At 42.1% G+C, this 21344-nt stretch overlaps 1 protein-coding gene across 13 annotated transcripts in view; it reads right to left on the bottom strand.

Moving 5' to 3' along the window:
- Reps2 (RALBP1 associated Eps domain containing 2) overlaps positions 1-21344 on the bottom strand; it is a 252394-nt gene that overhangs the window by 152076 nt on the left and 78974 nt on the right. For 6 of the 13 annotated variants that reach the window (XM_021152942.3, XM_029473671.2, XM_029473675.2 and 3 more), the window contains exons 2-4: positions 14569-14692; positions 2647-2795; positions 350-476 (exon numbers count right to left, since the gene is read on the bottom strand). In XM_021152942.3, coding sequence (XP_021008601.1) covers positions 350-476; positions 2647-2795; positions 14569-14692 — 400 coding nt within the window. The other 7 variants (XM_021152943.3, XM_029473672.2, XM_085837924.1 and 4 more) reach the window with 4 other exon arrangements.

Genomic DNA, 21344 nt, shown 5'->3' with positions numbered 1-21344 from the left:
CAGTGTCCTTGCAGAAGGAAATAACAATTCTCATAAAAATACAACCCCTTTATACATGCTACATTCCTTTAATGCTATTTGAATATGAAATATTAAATCATCTAAATAGTTGTTTACAAGTCTAAGGACAAACCAGCTTCCAGACTAGGAAACAAAGCATTGCTGAGATATGCTTAATTTCATTAAAAAAGAAAACTTTGCTTGAGAATATAAAATGAAATTGAGCCATGTTTCCAAAGACAAGAGTAATTAAATCAGGGAATTAAGCAGCTGGTGGCATTGCTGCCTGGTACATTAAGAAGATTCTAAGACATTGCTTGTGACAGCTGGCCCCCTGGTCGCCTCTTACCTGGATGCATCTGTTCTGTGCCGCTCCGCAGTTTGCTGTAGCCATGGCTCAAGGACACCCTCTGGTAATGAGGCGGGGAAGAAGGAGGGGAGGCGAGGGGTGACATCGTGGGAGACTGTGTTTCCTGCTTCAAAGAACCAGAGCAGAGGTCAGAGGCAACCACTGGAGAAGCCTGGCATTCTGAGCTGCAGTTTAAGAAGCAAAATGTGACTCTACGGCTGGTGACCCGGCTGATTTAACAAATGGGGAGAAATGTTTCCTCAAAAATGCAGCATAGCAAAAAAGGTACCCAGAGAATACAGGCTCACCAGTGCTGTGCTACCTAAATTACGAATGCCAGCCCGAAACGCTTGCAGCTAGCCCAACAATATTTTCCTCTGGAAAATGAAAGACATTGATCACATGAGAGGACATTCATAAACCCCAATTGTGGACAGATTCCATTTTCATTCAATTAATGAATTAATGAGTCTTCCTTTTTAAGATTCCTATTTACTGAATTTTTATTCACCAAGTATAAATCTAGAAAATGCAATAAAATTTATATTTTAAATGTTTAATGCCTAACAGTGGGTATTCTTAGAGCTTATTAAACAAAATTAGATGTTGAGGAGTTGTTTGTTCCTCATTGAGAGACTTTAAAACATAGCCACCCCATCTAAGACACTCCAAAATACTAAGATAGACGAAAGCCTTCACAAGTACAATTGGAAACCAACTCAATCATGACCATGATACAGGACTCTAGGTCAAATGAGCAGCCTGGGCCTGTTTACTGGATTTCCTCCTCCTCCTCCTCCTCCTCTTCCTCCTTTCTTTCTCCTCCTCCTCCTCTTTCTCCTTCTCCTCTTCTTCCTCCTCCTCTTCCTCTTCCTCCTTTTATTTCTTTAAAGACTACCAATAGACTGTGAGCATGGGGTACCCAAAGAACAGGAAAATGATGCTTTTTATAACCCAGAGATTATATTGGATTCTTTAATTTAAAAACAAATACATGATCTGAGATAAGACCTGGATAGTTTCTGGGGAATCTACCACTGTGAGACAGTGTGTCCTCAGTCCTCTCCAAATGCTGGTATAGACTCATATCAAAGTATACTGACTACAAATTCCTGTGCCTTTCTAATATGCCACTTAAATAATTAAAGCAACCTTACATGGAGTTATTTAACAAAGTGAGACACACTTCTTAACTATAAACATAAAACTTTGGCTAGGAATGATGAAGCACACCTGTAATACAGCATTCAGAAGGCAGAAAGACCACATAAGTCTGATGCCAGCCTGGGCTATACAGACAAACCCTGTGTGTCAAAAAATAACTAAAATAAAGAAACCTGCAACCTTGAATATCCAAGACCATCAAAGTTAACCATGTAAGCTAATTTTCTAGTATAACCATTCATTGCATTGTTAAACATCTTGGTTCAATTCTTCCTAAAATATAGCATGTGCCTTTACCTTACAGAAGACACTGTTGAATATAATCTGATTCTCTGCACGTCTCTTTATCAAAAGAGTGAGTTATCTCATGATGACTGTTGGTCTCTTCCTCATAGGCCCACTAGAATGGCATTCTTTTGTCTTTATTAATCACCACCTGGTGGCTGCAATCAATGGCCTGATTTTAAAAGCCCATCCTCCCTATTGTGGTTCCAAGCCTGGTAAGTGGGTAATAGCATTTGCAGAGATGCTGTTCCACATATGTTTCCCAAGAAAGGATTCCCTGATTTAAAAAACAAAAAGAGTTTGGTAAACAGATCTCCAGGTCTCTTTACAATAGAACCTGCCTGTTGATATCCATTCTAAACTTCCCAGGCTGACTTAGTCTTTCCATACGAATGGGCTATGAGGACTTACTTTCCAACCATGTTTGAGCATAGTCTCCCTCAGGGCTTCTTTTTGGAGGGGAGCACTTGCTAATTCCTAGACAGACCATTTCTTCCTTTGGTTTTAGCTTTGTTGTTTGTTTCCATGTTGTTGAGAAATTATAGGTCAATGAACCCACTTAGAAAACCACTAACCTAGATAAATCAAGTAAGTGTGTTAAATCAAGGCACTATTTGAGGCACAATTCTACACTAAGGCAGATTCTAAAGGGCCAGTGGGTGGCTAGCAGTAATTCCTATGTGTCAGCTTCTTCTTGCTATGAGAAAACTTTCCTGGCTAACTTCCAAGTCTGTAATTATGTTCCAGATGGTAATATTTGCTGGGAGTTTGGCAAAAGACAAGAGACTGTGCTACAATGAGGCCTCGCAGTCGGAATCAAATGAACATGCCAAACCAGACACCTTTACCTGCTTCTCCTCATTGTCCATTCTTTTGAAGGAATTTTTCTCTGTGGTTAAGTATGGAATCTGAACCTTCGGTCCATGCAGCTCAGCTGGGTTCCCAAACCGTATCTCACCATCATTCTTCGACATCACAAAGCGAGGCAGAGGCAGTTCTTTAGAAGCAGAAGTAGAAAAGCTTAAGTGAGGCTTTATCTTAAAACTGCAAAACGGGGAGCTCAATGCCCAAAATAAATCAATTTAAGGGAAAATTCCAGAGCACTAAATATAGTTTAAATTTTAGTTCAGGCACAAGGGAGAGTTCTATAATAATGTCACAAGAAAGAAATGTAATGCTTAACCAAGGTATTCCTGCGTAACATTTTTCCATGCTGCTAGAATCATCACAGAACAAATTCAGGTTTGGGACTAGCTCCAACTTGATCCTGGGGGATGGGGGGAAGATGTGAAATTTTATCAAAACAAGAGGCAAGGACAGGAAGCAAAGCTTATAAATGCTTAAATACAGCAGATGCAGTGTTAGGGGACTGCAAATAGCGACCCGTTTATCTTCACCGCAGTTCTGCAAGAGAAACTAGCATCAGCAACTCCCTTTCCAGCTGTAGAAAGTGATGTGAAGAAGCTGCATAATGTCCCCCAGGAGTACACAACTCATCTCTGGGCAAGATGCACTTTGAACCCAGTGACCTACATTAATGACCCCCATTCCTGGGGTAAACTTACTGGGTTAAATAGCTTCCCACTCAATATAATTCTTTTTTGAAATTTCACACTCAATCTCTGTTTGCCTGTTGATAAGAAAGTATTATGCAGTCAGAGCAAGTATTCTAACATTTTGCCATTCTAAAGTCTTTTTTTTTTTTTGCCATTCTAAAGTCAAAACCACTGGCCACTCACAGTGCAAAAATGGTCTGCCTGGTATATTTCAAATTCTGACAAACTATTCTGAAAATGAAAATTGTTCTTTGGCATGCTTCTAGTTCTCAGCACAGCAAGTCACACACAAGCATGTGACACAAAGATCCACACAAATAAAGATGATGTTGTGGATTAGGCATAATGATTTGCATCTGTAGCCATTGTTCAGGATAATTCCCAGTGTGCCTATGCACTTCTGTCATCCCTCCACTCCAAAAACACAGCTGTGCTCCCAATGATGGATGCTGTGCTAAAGCCAGGAAACATCTTAGCAACAGCAAGTATGCTACTCCCCAGGCAAAGAAGGCCCTACTATCCACATATTTATTTTTAGTTGCTATGTCCACATTTGGTTCAAAGAGGTAGGCAATTATGACAAATCCCTGTGTGATCAATCAGCTAAGGACCCAGGAGACATAAATAGATAAATCAACCTGAAACCTTAAATCAAGACTCCTCTCTAAAGAAAGATGGTCACCATTTTTAATGTTTGAGTATTTCCCAACCATGGGCAGCTCTCCAGCACTGAAGGCAGATATGGATTTCAAAAGGGAAAAGTTAAAAAGAAACTCCAGAGTCTTGGTGAGTCACACAGAAGTCGATTCTGTGGCTCTGTTCACGGAAATAGCTCTTTCAGATGGTTCTCACAAATGGATCTAAAATACAGGACAAGAGCATACAAAATACTTTCTACTCTGGACCATGAAACTTCCATCTACTTCAAATATTTCTTCAAGCCAAAAAAAAAAAAAAAATCAAGATGCTTGGTATCTATAAGCTCCCTGGCCAATGCATTCAGTCTGGGGAACAATGGAATGCAAATATAGCATTCCAAACATTACCAGCTGTACCAGGACTTCGAGATACCCTTAAGGACACTGTCACTTCCCACGTTCTCCCACTTTGGCTCTGGCATTTCTCCAGAATCATTTGCCTAGGAAACAAGCTTTCGCCTCCAGATGGCCAGCAGACAGTGAAAGACACAATACAGCTGAATTCGTCCTGGACTTTCTTCAGTCCCGGGATTTTAAACAACTGTCACTTAGCAGAACTGAAACCATATATCTTATCCTTTGCAACTCATGACCGTATCATCTCCCTGAGGCTGCTACAAGCTTTTAAGAAGGTAAAACTTCATGTCTTTGGTCTGAATATTTTTTGTCATCTGTACACTGAATTTGATAGTGAAGCTTTTTAGAAAATGAATCAGTAAGCACCCACTGTACAGTGCTATACAGTGACACATGCCAAGTGATCCCGGAAGGTTGGATTGTACTCATTGCTTAGACTCTTATATCCCAACCTTAATTAAATTAACACATGACAAACAAGGTAGGAGCAGCAAGAATTCTCAACTGCCATCTTTCAAGTCCCCTAGACATTTCTGTTCAATGACCAAGGGCACATTCTCTGCAAGCATGGGGACCTGAGCAAAAAGGTAAGCAAGGACAACTCCAAACCTTCAGTGAATCACACAGAAGCCAATCCTGGGACTGTTCTGAGAAAGCTGTCTTTCTGCTCAGTCTGCAAAATGGACGTAAAACACAGACAAGAGCATACAAAACTTTCTACTGTGGTCTAGCCATGAAAAGATAACTCTATTTCAAGTATCTCTTCAGGAAAAAAAAAAAGGCAAAAGATGCTTGGTATCTATAAGCTCCCTGGCCAATGCATTCGGTCTGGGGAACAATGGAACACAAGTGCAGCATTACAAACGTTAACAGTTGTACAGGACTCCACCATACCCTTAAGGACACTGTCACTTCACACATTCTCACACTTTAGCTATGGCACTTCTCCAGAATCATTTCAAATTCATAGAAGCTATGTACAAACTTGAGCATGGCTGTGTGTGCTGTAACTCCAGCACTGGGGAAGGAGATGGGACTATCCGAATAAATTGCTGGCCAGCCAGTGCAGCTGAAAGAACATTCTCCAACTGAATAGGAGACCCTGTCTCAAATCAACAAAGTGGACAGCAGTAGATAATGACTGATGTCACGGACCTCTATGCACATGTATAGATGTGCAAACACAGACACATGCATGCAGCACACATACAGAAGGAGGGAGAGAGAAAGATCACAAAAGAGAAAAAATCAAAGTGAAATAAGTTTGTCACAAAACCCAAATACTCTGTGATTCCACCTACATCAAGAGTAGTAAAATACAAACAAGTAGAAGCTTGTAGAGTGCTTACCAGAGATAAGGAATGTCAGGGAAATAGCTAGTTGTTTAATTATAGTTTCCATTTTATAATAGGAGGTAGAAATTTCTAGAAACTGCATGTACAACAAAATGAATAGACCTAACACTTCTAGATTTGGGGCTGGAGAGATGGCTCAGTGGTTAAGAACACTGACTGCTCTTCCAGAGGACCTGAGTTCAATTCCCAGCAACCACATGGTGGCTCACAACCATCTGTAATGGCATCTGATGCCCTCTTCTGGCATGTCTGAAGACAGAGACAGTGCACTCATAAATAAAATAAGCAATTCTAAAAAAAAAAAACACTACTAAATTTCAAACATAAAATAGTTAAGAGAGGAAATTGTGTGCCATATGACTTTTATAACAAGAATTTGGGGGGGGGGGGGGGTCTTAGATAACTTTCTTGTTTTTAATTAGGTATTTTCTTCTTTTACATTTCAAATGCTATCCCCAAAGTCCCCCATTCCCTTCCCCCCCCCCCCACTCCCCTACCCAACCACTCCCATTTCTTGGCCCTGGCGTTCCCCTGTACTGAGGCATATAAAGTTTGCAAGACCAAGGGGCTTCTCTTCCCAATGATGGCCGACTAGGCCATCTTCTGCTACATATGCAGCTAGAGACACGAGCTCTGGGGGTACTGGTTAGTTCATATTGTTGTTCCACCTATAGGGTTGCAGACCCCTTTAGCTCCTTGGGTACTTTCTCTAGCTCCTCCATTGGGGGCCCTGTGATCCATCCAATAGCTGACTGTGAGCATCCACTTCTGTGTTTGCCAGGCACCGGCAAAGCCTCACAAGAGACAGCTATATCAGGGTCCTTTCAGCAAAATCTTGCTGGTGTATGTAATGGTGTCAGCGTTTGGAGGATGATTATGGGATGGATCCCCGGGTGTGGCAGTCTCTAGATGGTCCTGAAAGAAAATAAAACTTGAGGCCTGTGATTCATGTAATTTATGTCAAATAGCCCAAAGAGTTGTTTGTGAGCTTTGAAACCTGGGGCTGAGAACATAGCAGAACAGGCCAGGACATGCCCAGGCAGGCCCGTCGTTAAGACATTCCTGAGGCTGCTTGGCCATAAAGATAAAGAGAATGACATGACCGGACTGGCCTGGCGCCTCCCTATCTCCCGCCCTTCTGACCTAAGTTAAATGTTATCTGCATGTACAGTCTGCTGATGTTTAAATGGACCAATCATGTGAAACCGCGCCAATTCCTCCCCCAGCCCCACTCCTTTTCTATAAAAAACCCTAGCTTCCAAGCCTCATGGTCGAATCCACTGTCTCCTGTGTGAGATTCATTTCGACCAGGAGCTCTGCCATTAAACTACCTCATGTTTTTACATCAAGACAGTCTGTTTGTTCGTGATTCTTGGGTGCACATGGAATCGAGAGTTGAGTGGGGGTTTCCCCACTAGGTTCTTTCAGTCCATCCTTTCGTCTCAGCTCCAAACTTATAACAAGAATTTTTTTTTTTTTTTTTTTTTTTTGGTTTTTCGAGACAGGGTTTCTCTGTGTAGCCCTGGCTGTCCTGGCACTCACTTTGTAGACCAGGCTGGCCTCAAACTCAGAAATCCGCCTGCCTCTGCCTCTCGAATGCTGGGATTAAAGGCGTGCGCCACCACGCCCGGCTTTATAACAAGAATTTTTAATTTTAGATGAAAATATAAAAATGTCAAGTTAATTTTAATTATTTTAACCCCATATCATTATTTCAACATATAACATAAAATGGTGAAGGAAGCTAAAAAGCCCAGGGACATAAGCACTCTGCCTAGCGTGCTCAAATCCCTGAGTATGATTCCCAGGGCAGCCAAACATGTTTATAGTTTAAATCAATGGAATAGTTTATATTTGTTTTTAGTGAAAACTCTTCACACTCTTACTTCATACTTCAATGCTTGTCCTATTTTAAGTGTCCAGGAGACACACATGGCTCTTGGCCACCATACTGGAAAGGATAAGCCACATGAAAAATGGGTCACTGCAGTCAGAAATCTGCATCTTAATAAGAGCTATTATAATGTTAAATGCGAGCAAGTGAGTGAGTTTTCCGCAAATAATTCAAAGGGTATTTTGTATGTAGTTATACTTTATACAGATCATTAAAATATACCATTTGAAGAGTTTTGACTTGCATGTATGTATGAGTATGTCAGAGACAGGAAAGGGAGGGAGAACCAACATATAAATTAAAATACCAAATTTTCTTTCATGTCCCATTACTCCTTTTCCCCACTGCCAGTGTGTAGTTTCCTGGTAAGATCCAGAGCTATTACTAGATAAAAGAGTCAAAGATGGCCAGCAAGATGACTCAGCATGTAAAGCTGCTCGGCATCAAGGCTGACAACCTGAGTTTGATCTCTGGGACCCATGTGGTAGAAGGAAAGAATCAACTCCCCAAAGTTGTCCTCTGACATCTACACACAGACTATAGCATGTATACACAAGCACACACACAACACATGTGCGTGCGCGCGCACACACACACACACATATAAATGTACTTTTGTTTATTTTTTTTAAAGATAAAAAAATCTGTATGGAGCATAAATAAACAAAGGTGAAAAGTACTGCTCCGGGGCTGGAGAGATGGCTCAGCAGTTAAGAGCACTGTCTGCTCTTCCAGAGGTCCTGAGTTCACTTCCCAGCAACCACATGGTGGCTCACAACCATCTGTAATTGGATCTGATGCCCTCTTCTGGTGTGTCTTAAGACAGACAGAAAGAGTACTCATATACATAAAATAAATAAATAATTCTAGGAAGAAAGAAAGAAAGAAAGAAAGAAAGAAAGAAAGAAAGAAAGAAAGAAAGAAAGAAAGAAAACTACTGCTCATAAGGTTGGGCATGACCTTGAGGAGGGACAAGGCAACAGAAAAGCTGAGTCCATGGGTGGGTATGGAGAGAAGGAATGCCTAGAAAACACTATTGGTCAGCCATACAGTTGGGGATCACTATGCACAGGGGGATTTCTTCAGAGCAGCTCTAGATCCCCATAGGAAGGCTGAGAGGGGGATAAGGTAGGAAGGAAGCTACTAAAAGAGTCACTGAATTTTAAAAAGAAAAAGAACTGAGGCTTTAGGCAAAGCATTAGGCAAAAGGGCTCAATTGACTTTGGCTTAAAGGTAAATCCCAACACAGTACTTAGTATTCAAATGTCCATCTCTGCTTAAGGAAGGAATTGCAAACACAGCAGGCTCACTTGGCTCCATCCTTACCCCCAGGGATTCTCACCCCACCCCTAGCCATCCTATCCACCCACCCTAAGGAGTTGTCTTTTCTACAAAGTACTTGTCCCACCCATAAGATTCTCTTCTAGCCTTCAAAGATAAAGTCTGCCAAATAAGCAGTGTACAGCATCTACCCCTCCCCTCCAGCCCTCTGTTCCACTAGAGAATCTCTGCTTCTGTTTTTCTTGGATACAATAATTCTTGTTTGAAGAGAGAAAAAACCCAGTGAAACAAAAATCACTGTTCCAAAATCTTTCCACCTCACTCAGAATCTAAAGGCCAGGGAGGCAGCAGGATTAGAACCCCACCACGCCTAAAACGGCTGCTTGATCTTTACCTTGCAGGCAACTTTCTCAAAGTTGGTACTTCCTTGCATATTAGACTGGACAGTTTGTTACTGTGAGGCAAGGGACCTTGTTCTATACAGTGGAGGATATTAGCCTCTGCCCACTCTGCCCTCTCCTCTCTTATAACAAACAAAAATGTTGGCATACACTGGCTGAAATCTCGTGAAGGTACAAAGTCCCCTGGGTTGAGAATGGCCATTTTCCAGCCAGGACCCACAACAGTAAAATGGTTTGCCTAAGGATCTTTGCACTAGTATGTTTGAAATTATAACATGGCTCACCAATTTTGTGATTTCATAGAACAGTAAATATTTCTACCATCTCACCAAGGACCAACATAAAGTTGCCACATTTTGACTTTGCCAAAAATGTTAAGCCTAGTTGTCATTTGGGAGACTGAAGCAGTTGTATAGTCATGGGCTCAAGGCCAATCTGGGCCACAGAGTGAGAAGCAGCCTTAAAAACAATAAAGTATTTTACCCCAAACCATAACTCATTAAAAGGGTGCCTAACAATAGAGGGGGGGGGAACTTTTGGGAATAAACGTATTCATGCTATAAATAACTCATCTTTCCTACTAGTTCGCTCTCTTTCAATTGCAAATTGTGCCAAACTACCAACAGAGTATGAGCCATTTTGGAGAAACACAGTCCTGAAGATAACAGAAACCGTACCATTGCACTAGCAAAGTTCACAGATTCCAAGGGGACTACAGAAAAGAAATCAAGTCAGGCCTTGGGGCCACCCCCTGAGCTGGATCCCACTTTGGGCCTGTCACTGGACCTCCTTTCCCTCAGTCTCTTTTCCATTTCTGTTCCTGCAGTTCTTGCAGACAGGAACAATTCTGGGTCAGAGTTACCTGGAAAAGAGCAGGAAAACCCATTGCTTTATTTCCCATACCCTAAGTGAAGTAAAAACCCTTCTTTCCATTAAGCCTGGAGGCAGCCAACCCCTATGGCATCATTTCATGTCATTACAGTGTAAACATGTTCATTATTGCTTTGCAGCTGTAACCACTGTTTCAACCACTGCAGGAACTTTTATTTAATGCATTTAATAAAGAAGAATCACAGAAGAGAGAGGGAGGGAGGGACCTGGGTGGGAAAGACAAAAGGGAGGGGAAGAGGGGAACATGATCAGGTATTGGGGGTAGGGGACAGGACTGAAGCCCTGAGGGCCAGCAGAAAGAATTGAAATGGGCAACATTGGGAAGTAGGAGGTGGGGGGGGACCCTCTAGAATGTACCAGAGACCTGAGAGGTGAGAGACTCTCAGGACTCAAGGGAGGACCTTAGATGAAATGCCTGACAGTGCGGATAGGGAACTTGTAGAGTCCACCTCCAGAAGAAAGTGGAGGGATGGGGTTGCCATCCCATAGTCAAAAACTCTGACCCAGAATTGTTCCTGTCTGCAAGAACTGCAGGAACAAAAGTGGAGAAGAGACTGAGGGAAATGAGGTTCACTGACAGGCCCAAATTGGGATCCAGCTCAGGGGGTGGCCACAAGTCCTGACACTATTACTTAAACTATAATGTGCTTACAAACAGGGGCCTATCATGACTGCCCAACAAGCAGCTGAAAGAGTCAGATGCAGATACTTACACCCAACCTTAATGGACAGAAGCTGGGGACCCCTGTGGTTGAATTAGGGAAAAGCTGGAAGTTGAGAAGGAGGGTGACCCTGGAGGAGGACCAGCAGTCTAAACTAACCTGGACCCCTGAGATCTCTCAGACCCTCAGCCACTAACCAGGCAGCATACACCAGCTGATATGAGGCCCCAGCACATATACAGCAGAGGACTGCTGGGACTCGACTCAGTCAGAGAAGATGCACCTTACCCCTGAGAGACTTGGGGCCCCAGGGAGTGGGGAGGTCTGGTGGAGTGGGGGAGGGAGGTGGGGAATCCTCTTAGAAACAGGGGGAGGTGTGGGATGTGGAACAGTCGGATGGTAGACCAGGAGGGGGATAAAGTCTGAACTGTAATATAAACTAATTAATTAATTAATTAAAAATGTTTTTTAAAAAAGAAGCATGCTCCCAATTCTAAGAAGGGCAAAGTGTCCAGACTTTGCTCTTCCCTCTTCTTGAGTTTCATGTGTTTTGCAAATTGTATCTTGGGTACTCTAAGTTTTGGGCTAATATCCACTTATCAGTGAGTATATATTGTGAGAGTTCCTTTGTGATTGGGTTACCTCACTCAGGATGATGCCCTCCAGGTCAATCCATTTGCCTAGGAATTTCATAAATTCATTCTTTTTAATAGCTGAGTAGTACTCCATTGTGTAAATTTACCACATTTTCTGTATCATTCCTCTGTTGAGGGACAGCTGGGTTCTTTCCAGCTTCTGGCTATTATAAATAAGGCTGCTATGAACATAGTGGAGCATGTGTCCTTCTTACCAGTTGGAACATCTTCTGGATATATGCCCAGGAGAGGTAGGAGTTACAGAGACAAAGTTTGGAGCTGAGACGAAAGGATGGACCATCTAGAGACTGCCTCACCCGGGGATCCATCCCATAATCATCCTCCAAACACAGACACCATTGCATACGCCAGCAAGATTTTGCTGAAAGGACCCTGATATAGCCGCCTCTTGTGAGGCTATGCCAGTGCCTGGCAAACACAGAAGTGGATGCTCACAGTCAGCTATTGGATGGAACACAGGGCCCCCAATGGAGGAGCTAGAGAAAGTACCCAAGGAGCTAAAGGGATCTGCAACCCTATAGGTGGAACAACAATATGAACTAACCAGTACCCCCAGAGCTCGTGTCTCTGGCTGCATATGTAGCAGAGGATGGCCTAGTTGGCCATCATTGGAAAGAGAGGCCCCTTGGTATTGCAAACTTTATATGCCCCAGTACAGGGGAACGCCAGGGTCAAGAAGTGGGAGTGGGTGGGTAGGGGAGCCAGGAGAGGAGGGATAGGGGACTTTGGGGATAGCATTTGAAATGTAAATGAAGAAAATACCTAATAAATATTGGAAAAAAAGAAGCATACATATTGCTATAGATATGCTGACAAGTTTCCTTTATAACTCTATTCCTTTGGACATATTTGAAACATTGTTCTGGCCTGGAGTGCAGGTCAGTAGAAAAGTATATGCTTAATATGGCCAAGGCCCTGGGTTTGATTCCAGGACCCTAAAATAAAAATAAATTAAGCCCAAGAAGGATTTGCCAAAATGGTTTGTGGGAACCACAAAAAGGTTAAGAATCCTACCCTGTGTCGTGTCTAACCCTCCCTTAGTCGTCACACATGTTCAGTCTCCAGAAAGGAAAGACAGCAGGAGCTCTTTGTGTTCCATAAATCGCACTCCTACTTACCTGGTAAACTGTTCAGTTATCCATTTAATTTTAGTTGCAACCAGGGCGAGGCTACAGAAATGTTTAGTATCAACATAAGGGAGGCATTAACCACTAGGGTCATGCAAATGCATATTTAGCACTTAAACAATACTGATATGTGTTTCCTTAAATGGAGTGCCCTGTATGCCACTATCATGAAATATATATTCATACCATGTGCAAAGTTCTTGGAAATGTTTCACATGACTTTCATGAGAAGTTACTCTCAACCTTGGTTCCATGTAAGAATCACCAACAGAACTCCCAAAAGTCCCACTATCCTGGATAGAGCACAGGCTAATTAAATAAAAACTTCACATCTTTTCACTTTGTACTTAAAGCACAACAGGTGATTCTCAAGAGATGGGTGACAAGCAGACTAGAAGGACTTCTGCACAATTTCCTTGAGCACTTCCAGGGAATCTGAATTCTGACTGATTTAGTGTAGAGTGACAAATAATTAAAATGCCTTCCCCATGTGTCACCACCTGGATCTTCAGAACTCCAAGAAGGCAAGAGACAGAGCTCAGTGGTGGGACCCTTGTCTCACATGCATGAGATGCCCTGGGTTTCATCCCAGCATGAGAAAAAACCCAAAAAACAAAAAGCAGAAGAAGAGAACTCTTGAGAAGAGAAAGTCATTCTACCAAAATCTTGGTAAGCCCTAAGTTATCGGAACAGCTAATTCAGGAATAGAGATTTAAAAGAGGAAAAGCAATATGTATTCACTGATAAGTGGATATTAGCCCAAAACTTAGGATATCCAAGATATAAGATACAATTTGCTAAACGCATGAAACTCAAGAAGAATGAAGACCAAAGTGTGGACACTGTGCCCCTTCTTAGAACTGGGAACAAAACACCCACGGAAGGAGTTACAGAGACAAAGTTCGTAGCTGTGATGAAAGGATGGACCATTTAGAGACTGCCGTATCCAGGGATCCATCCCGTAATCAGCTTCTAAACGCTGACACCATTGCATACACTAGCAAGATTTTGCTGAAAGGACCCAAAGATAGCTGTCTCTTGTGAGACTATGCAGGGGCCTAGCAAACACAGAAGTGGATGATCACAGTCAGCTATTGGATGTATCACAGGGCTCCCAATGGAGAAGCTAGAGAAAGTACCCAAGGAGCTAAAGGGATCTGCAACCCTGTAGGTGGAACAACATGATGAACTAACCAGTACCCCGGAGCTCTTGTCTCTAGCTGCATATGTATCGAAAGATGGCCTAGTCGGCCATCACTGGAAAGAGAGGCCCATTGGACTTGCAAACTTTATATGCCCCAATATAGGGGAATGCCAGGGCCAAAAGAATGGGAATGGGTGGGTAGGGAAGTGGGGGGCGCTATGGAGGACTTTTGGGATAGCATTGGAAATGTAATTGAGGAAAATATGTAATAAAAAATATTAAAAATTAAAAAAAAATTAAAAAAAATAAGAGGAAAAGATAGGAGTGGAGGAGAGAAAAGGACAGTCAGGGCCATGTCACTCTTTCATTAGTCCATCCTAATCCGTAACAGAGTCTTAAGTGATATTAACTGGCACCTGAAGTGGAAATTAAATGGAATGGTATTATTTTGCCACAGTCTGGAGAATTCCTGCCCCACTATAACCTTGCTAAAGAATAAGATCTACCTTAACTGCCAGCTGAAAGGATCTAATCCTAGGTCACTATGAATTTTTTTCCCCATCTGAAAAAGAAAACAGCAACTAAAGCTACCTGGTGAGTTTCCTTATATTATTTAACATTGAAGGTAAGAGGAAGCTAGGAGAAATTCCACAAAAGCTGAGAGAACACACCTTAGACATACCAAAAAGATTCACACAGATAAGGAACCTGTTGTAGACAATAAAACATATAAATGTAAGCTACTCACCACATTTAATACTCTCTGTTCTCACAGGGAGGCCAGCCTGTGCTGCAGCAATCAATTTCAGGGCAACATAAAACTGTGTTGGGCCAAAATAACCAACCCGCTTTGCACCACACAGTTCTGTGATCTGAAACAGACAAAAAGAAAAATGATACTGAAACCCCCATTTCATAACAGGAAAAACGAGGCAAAGCTACAAGATGAAACCTTGACATTTCCACAGTATAATTAACCAAAAAGTACCCCCAGGAGCCTACATGTATGCAGTGGTCGAGTGGTTTTTCCCTCTAGTTTACAGAGAGGGATTTTATTCAAATTGTTAATGTCTGCCTACTCACTATGTTTCAGAACTGATTATTCCTCCTCTTTTGAAGACAAAAATAAAGATGACAAACGCTGGCTGTTCCTCCTCTTAGAAAAGAGAGTGGATGACTTTTCAAGGTTCAAGTGTACAAAGTCTAAAAGATCATTGGAGTGGAGCAAGAACAGATTAGTCATTACCACTGCTTATGTGTTATCCTCGTTTGCCGAAATTGAATGGAAACAAGTCAGAGCTAGGAATAAAACTCAGTGGTAGCACACTTACCTACCATGCACAAAGCCCTACATTTAACCCCAGTACTCCGAAAATAAAGTTAACAAGTCAAGTCACTTCTTAGTAAATTATACCTCAGGTGCCCATTGCAGAGAAACAAAAAAAGCACTATGCACATAAATACGTAATAGTACAGTAACTGATGGTCCCGTTCTGCCCCCTATAACGAGAGTGTACTGGCTAGTTTTGTGTCAACTTGACACAGCTGGAGTTATCACAGAGAAAGGAGCTTCAGTTGAGGAAATGCCTCCATGAGATCCAACTGTAAGGCATTTTCTCAATTAGTGATCAAGGGGGAAAGGCCCCTTGTGGGTGGGACCATCTCTGGGCTGGTAGTCTTGGTTCTATAAGAGAGCAGGCTGAGCAAGCCAGTAAGGAACATCCCTCCATGGCCTCTTCATCAGCTCCTGCTTCCTGACCTGTTTGAGTTCCAGTCCTGACTTCCTTGGTGATGAACAGCAGTATGGAAAGGTAAGCTGAATAAACCCTTTCCTCCCCAACTTGCTTCTTGGTCATGATGTTTGTGCAGGAATAGAAACCCTGACTAAGACAAATTGGTACCAGCATAGTGGGGTATTCCTGTGATAACCTGACCATGTTTTGGGAAGGACTGTGGAAGGACTTTGGAACTTTGTGCTTGAAGATCCATTTGTTGTTAAGAACTCTGTCAGATGTTGTGTAGGAGCTTGGAAGATAATGGTGAGAACAGTGCAGAAGATGGAGATCTGGCTTGTGAAATTTTGGAGGGAAAATTAAAGACTCTTTTCAGGGCCATTGCTGTTTTGATTGTGAAGATTCTGTAGTTCTGGTTAGCTGGGGCTGAATAATCAGCTGTGATTAACAAGATACCAGAACTACTAAAGCAAAAACTTTGCATTACTGGGACTATTGATGCTGGTTAGCTGGAGCTAAGAAATTAGTGGTGATTAAGAAGAGGCAAGCATCATTGAGGTGACATCTTCTGGGAAGTGTTTTCTGAAAACACAAAAAGGCTGTGTTCCAGAGATAGCCAAGGTTGTACTCCTGCTGCAGCCAGACTTGGTAATGTGTAAGGGTCACCCAGGTGGTACTGGTTTTGAAGGCATGAAGGGGTCACGCAGAGCAGCAAAGGTTCGGCACTGTGAGAGGCCATGGAAGGCCATTGGTGAAGGTGCAGCCTCAGTTGCAATTGACGGCCCAGGACTAAAGGGGTCATGCAGTGTTTTGGAGATGCCGGTACCTTGAGATGACCACCAAGAGCAGCAGCAGCAGTGGAGTACAGGCATCTGGAGCCTAGAGGACGACGTGTGTGCTACAAAGGGTATGGCTGGAGAAGTGACCTTGGAGGAGCCCAGAAGATTGTGAGTTGGATCCCAGACATTGGATGGTTGGAAAGTGATTTTTGCTTTTGATTGTGACTGTGCCCTGATATTTTCCCTCTTGAAGGAAGAAATTATTTTAGTGGAGACCACAGTTAAGAGACTTTTAATTGTAAAAAGACTTTGGATTTTAAAAGAGATGGATATTTTAAAGAGATTGAAATTTTAAGAATATGTAAAGACTGTGGGACCTTTAAAGTTATTTAGACCTTGGGGCTGAATAAGAATGTAAGGGTTGAGGCTTACTAGTGATGTGTTTGTGTGTCAAGTTGACAAGGGATCAATTGTACTGGCTAGTTTTGTGTCAACTTGACACAGCTGGAGTTATCACAGAGAAAGGAGCTTCAGTTGAGGAAATGCCTCCATGAGATCCAACTGTAAGGCATTTTCTCAATTAGTGATCAAGGGGGAAAGGCCCCTTGTGGGTGGTGTCATCTCTGGGCTGGTAGTCTTGGTTCTATAAGAGAGCAGGCTGAGCAAGCCAGGGGAAGCAAGCCGCTAGTAAAGAACATCCCTCCATGGCCTCTGCATCAGCTCCTGCTTCCTGACCTGCTTGAGTTCCAGTCCTGACTTCCTTGGTGATGAACAGCAATGTGGAAATGTAAGCTGAATAAACCCTTTCCACCCCAACTTGCTTCTTGGTCATGATGTTTGTGCAGGAATAGAAACCCTAACTAAGACAGAGAGTATCTTCCTTCACACCTAGACTGAATTCAACTATTTCTCTTCTACAGATCCTTCTTAAACTCTTGGGTAGAATCGTTTATTTTCCCCAGTGCATTCTGAAAGCACACTATTCAAATGACTAAAAATACCCATCCCATGATACATTGTCTTGGAGGTATTTAAAAGGAAAAAGGAAGAGAAGACGAGCATGTGGGGAAATCAGGCAGAACCAAGAGTTAATAATTGTTAAAGCTAGGTTCATGGTGGTTCATTCAATTTTCTGTACTGTCCGTTCTACTCATTCTCTCTTTCACTCTGCTTCCCATTAGCATGAATTCTCTTCAAGATCAGGGACATTTTTACCTCCCAACACAAAAAAATTAGACACCCAAGATACAATCAATTCTCAATCATAGTGAATGAAACCTACACTCAAAATAAAACGGAGGTGAGTTTCATAATCTGTCCACTACTGTGAATATGTAAATTATACATCTTAAGTTAGACATGAGGCTGTACATGGAAAACATGACCTATAGCGCCCATGTAGTTGCAGCATCAAGAAAGTTATCTTATAGGATAACTGCAATTATAAAAAACTACAGTCCTTGGTAGGTGAACAAATGAACTCTATTTCATAAAGCGAACAATTACATTTTAGAAAGTATTAATGAAAGGGGTCACCACGATGTTTCAGCAGGTAGGGACACTGCCAGAAAGCCTGACCACCTCAGTTTTATCCCCGGAATCTATATGGAGAAAGGAGAGAACCAACCCCTATAGGCACACATGCATCCATGCCAGATGTATCCACACATGAGAGGAATAAATAAAATGTAAGAAAACACTGTCTTACTATCGAATTGACTTTGAGATACTCCTTTACTGTAGCTACTATTTCAATGTATAAAATGTTTTACAACAGGAAACTGAAATTGCTGGTAAAACTCATCATGGCACTTTAAGACTCGCCGTATCTGACATCAGAAAACCACCTTATTTTCATTTGGTTCTATATTTTGACGTATACTGTTAGAATCACTGCACCTTAGCCAAAATAGGATAGACACATATAAGCACAGTCAGGTCTTAGGCCACATCTTGCTCTTTGTACACCAAACCTCCTAGAGACATACCAAGACCTTTCTGAAATGCACAAGCTTCAAAGGAGAGAAAAGAATTATAAACCTTTGGAATTTACCTATGGAGTGGAGCCCCATCAGCCTGAGATTTTGCAATCCAAATGATAGGCTGCTTTTAGAAGGGTTTGGCTGTGTTGTTTTGTTGTTTTTGTTCATTAAGATTCAAAGTCCTGCCTGTCATGGTGGCGCACGCCTTTGATCCCAGCACTCAGGAGGCAGAGGCAGGAGGATTTCTGAGTTCCAGGCCAGCCTGGTCTACAAAGTGAGCTCCAGGACAGCCAGGGCTATACAGAGAAACCCTGTCGCAAAAAAAAAAAAAAAAAAAAAAATCAAAGTCCTTCCTGCCTTCCTGATTAAATTCTCCATGGGAAAGTTTTAAGGTGTGGATAGAAATATTTTAATGATATCTAAAGTTAAGAAAGTGATATATCCAGCTACTCGATTAGCAGGAGGTATTTCATAAGCTACCTCCTTCGCCCCTCTTCTTTAGCTTACCCCAAACACAAACCACACTCTGCTGGGTCTGTCTTCGATTACATACTGTGCAGATTTCCAGTATAGAATGCAAACCTTTGGACTAGGGTTTGTTTTCTCAGGTGGAAAGCAAGACATGGCAAAAAGGAATGGATAGAATCAACTTCCTTACAACTTACAGATGCACACTAAACTGGATGTTGGATACAAATCAGAAAATTTTACTGGCCATTTGGGAGGAGTACGGACACAGTTCCAGGAGTTTGAAGGCCACTAAAATTGCTTCCCTCTTACCTTTTTCTGTAAGATTAAGTGACTGTCTGTAACCAGTCCATATGCATTTCAGTTTGGCCGAAATAATACTTTCTTTTCTAGCTGAAAGATAATAAATTTTTGGAGTAGTTCAAAAGTTTGACTATGCTTCAAGTATTTTTAAAGGCCTCCACAGAATGGTCTAAATAGGGGCTAGAAGAATTCTCCAAGAAACTCTCCCCTCTCACCCCTGCCCTCTCTCCCTTTCCCCCTCTCCCCTTCCTTTCCCCCTGCAGCTGGTTAAGTTCAGTCTCTGCTCTCACCTTACCAGGCTCACATCCTGTTCTAGACTGTGTACCTTTATCTTGCCAGCCTCAGCATTCCTTCCACAGTTCCAAAGTGCTTCCCAGGCTCCTTGTGGAAACTCCTTCCTGTAAAACTCAGTCCTGAGTATGGCTTTTGAGGCCCTTCTATCTGATCCAAACCATCCTTCCAACAACTCCCATCCTGATGTAAAGTAAGGCTCTAAGCACACCAGACACCAGTCTGTTTCTCAATACCCATTCAGGAGTCCCCTACATAGAAGCCAATCGTGTCTTTGTTTCTTTGCCAGCCAGGCTTGTTCTTCAAGCTACCCAATGACAGATGTTAACTCTGAAGCCTTATGCAATTCCATGACACTATGTTAGACTTTTCATTGCTGTGACAAAATACCTGACACAAACACCTTAAGTGGGGAAGGCTTTCTTTCACTCAACATCAGTGATTTCAGTCCATTATGGACAGTATATCAGGGCAAGAGGTCTATCAGGAGGCAAAACAGCTCACTTCTCAGCAAGGAAGAAGCAAAAGAAGGAAACACACTATTGGTACTGTTAATCATTTCCATTCCAGCCCAGCCCTATCTTGTGTTACACATCCCCAGTGTGCAGCATAAGTCAACGGTATGGTTTTATCATGGCTGTTCCCTAGGAATCATACTTCATGATGTTTGCTGTACACTTTTCTACTCAATGAATATCTACTGGTTAGTTTATACAGCCTGCAGAAATAGAGCAGTTCTCTCTCGTGTTGTAATTACTTTTATGAGCAGCTGCTTAAATAAATTATTAGCTTTAGCTATATCATACCATATAGCCAAGAGTTCCTACAAGAATACAAGAGATTTTGAACTGCTCTGTTCTCCACGTTTTTGGCTGGGAGAGTACTGGTTCAAACCTAACTGTTCATCCTTATTCATCCTAGCCCTGAGATTCAGAATAGAGTATCACAGTGAGGTCTTGCCACTCTAGAGATCTTTTTTCTTGTGCTAAGAATACCCTAGTGGGTGTCAATTGGCACACTCAGTAACAACATGGAAAAGAATTTGAAGGACATGCTCGTAGGTTTTATTTCAGCCTCTTAGGAAACAAATGAAGAGTCAAATAAATTGCATTCTGGCTTTCCCTTTCCCATTCATTTATGCTTTCTAATGTCACTTCAGTAAGTCACTCAAGAAAAGATGGACTCCTATATCATATTAGCATATTATCAATATAGCAAACTGTAATATAAGCCTGTGATGGTTTGTATATGCTTGGCCATGGGAGTGGCACTATCAGAAGTGTGACCCTGTTGGAGTAGGTATGTCACTGTGGGTGTGGGCTTTAAGACCTTCATCCTAGCTGCCTGGAAGCCAGTATTGTGCTAGCAGCCTTCAGGTGAAGATGTAGAACTCTCAGCTCAGCCTGCATTATGCCTGCCTGCATGCTGTTATGCGCCCACCTTGATAATACTGGACTGAATCTCTGAACTTGTAATCAGCCCCAATTAAATGTTCTTATAAGAGTTACCTTGATCGTGGTGTCTGTTCTAAGCAGTAAAGTCCTAAAATAGAAGTTGGTACCAGGAGTGGGGTATTGCTGTGATAGGCTTGACCGTGCTTTTGTTTGAAGAATGTGAATTTCTGGACTTTGGATTTGGAAAGAGGTAGAATGTTTTAAATTGGGCTTAATGGGACATCCTAGTAGGAATATGGAAGACTTTGTTGCTAAGAATAATTTGAATTCTTCAGACCTGACCCAAGAGGTGTCAGTGGAGAATTTCAATATATGGCCTAAAGACTGTTTTTTTGTGGTATTTTGGTGGAGAATGTGGCTACTTTTTGCTCTTGTCTGAAGAGTCTGCCTGAGGCTAAAGTGAAGAGACTTAGATTAATTGCACTGGCAAAGGAAGTCTCAGAAATGCCTATCATAGACTTTGTTTTCTGGTTAAGTCTCATGAACAGCATTTTAAACAAGCATAGTAATCTGA

Source organism: Mus caroli, unplaced genomic scaffold (assembly GCF_978045245.1).
Source record: "Mus caroli unplaced genomic scaffold, Mus_caroli_1 scaffold_5, whole genome shotgun sequence".
Classification (NCBI taxonomy): domain Eukaryota; kingdom Metazoa; phylum Chordata; class Mammalia; order Rodentia; family Muridae; genus Mus; species Mus caroli.
The sequence above is the reverse complement of the archived record's forward strand: the minus strand, read 5'-3'. Positions and strand labels throughout refer to the sequence as shown.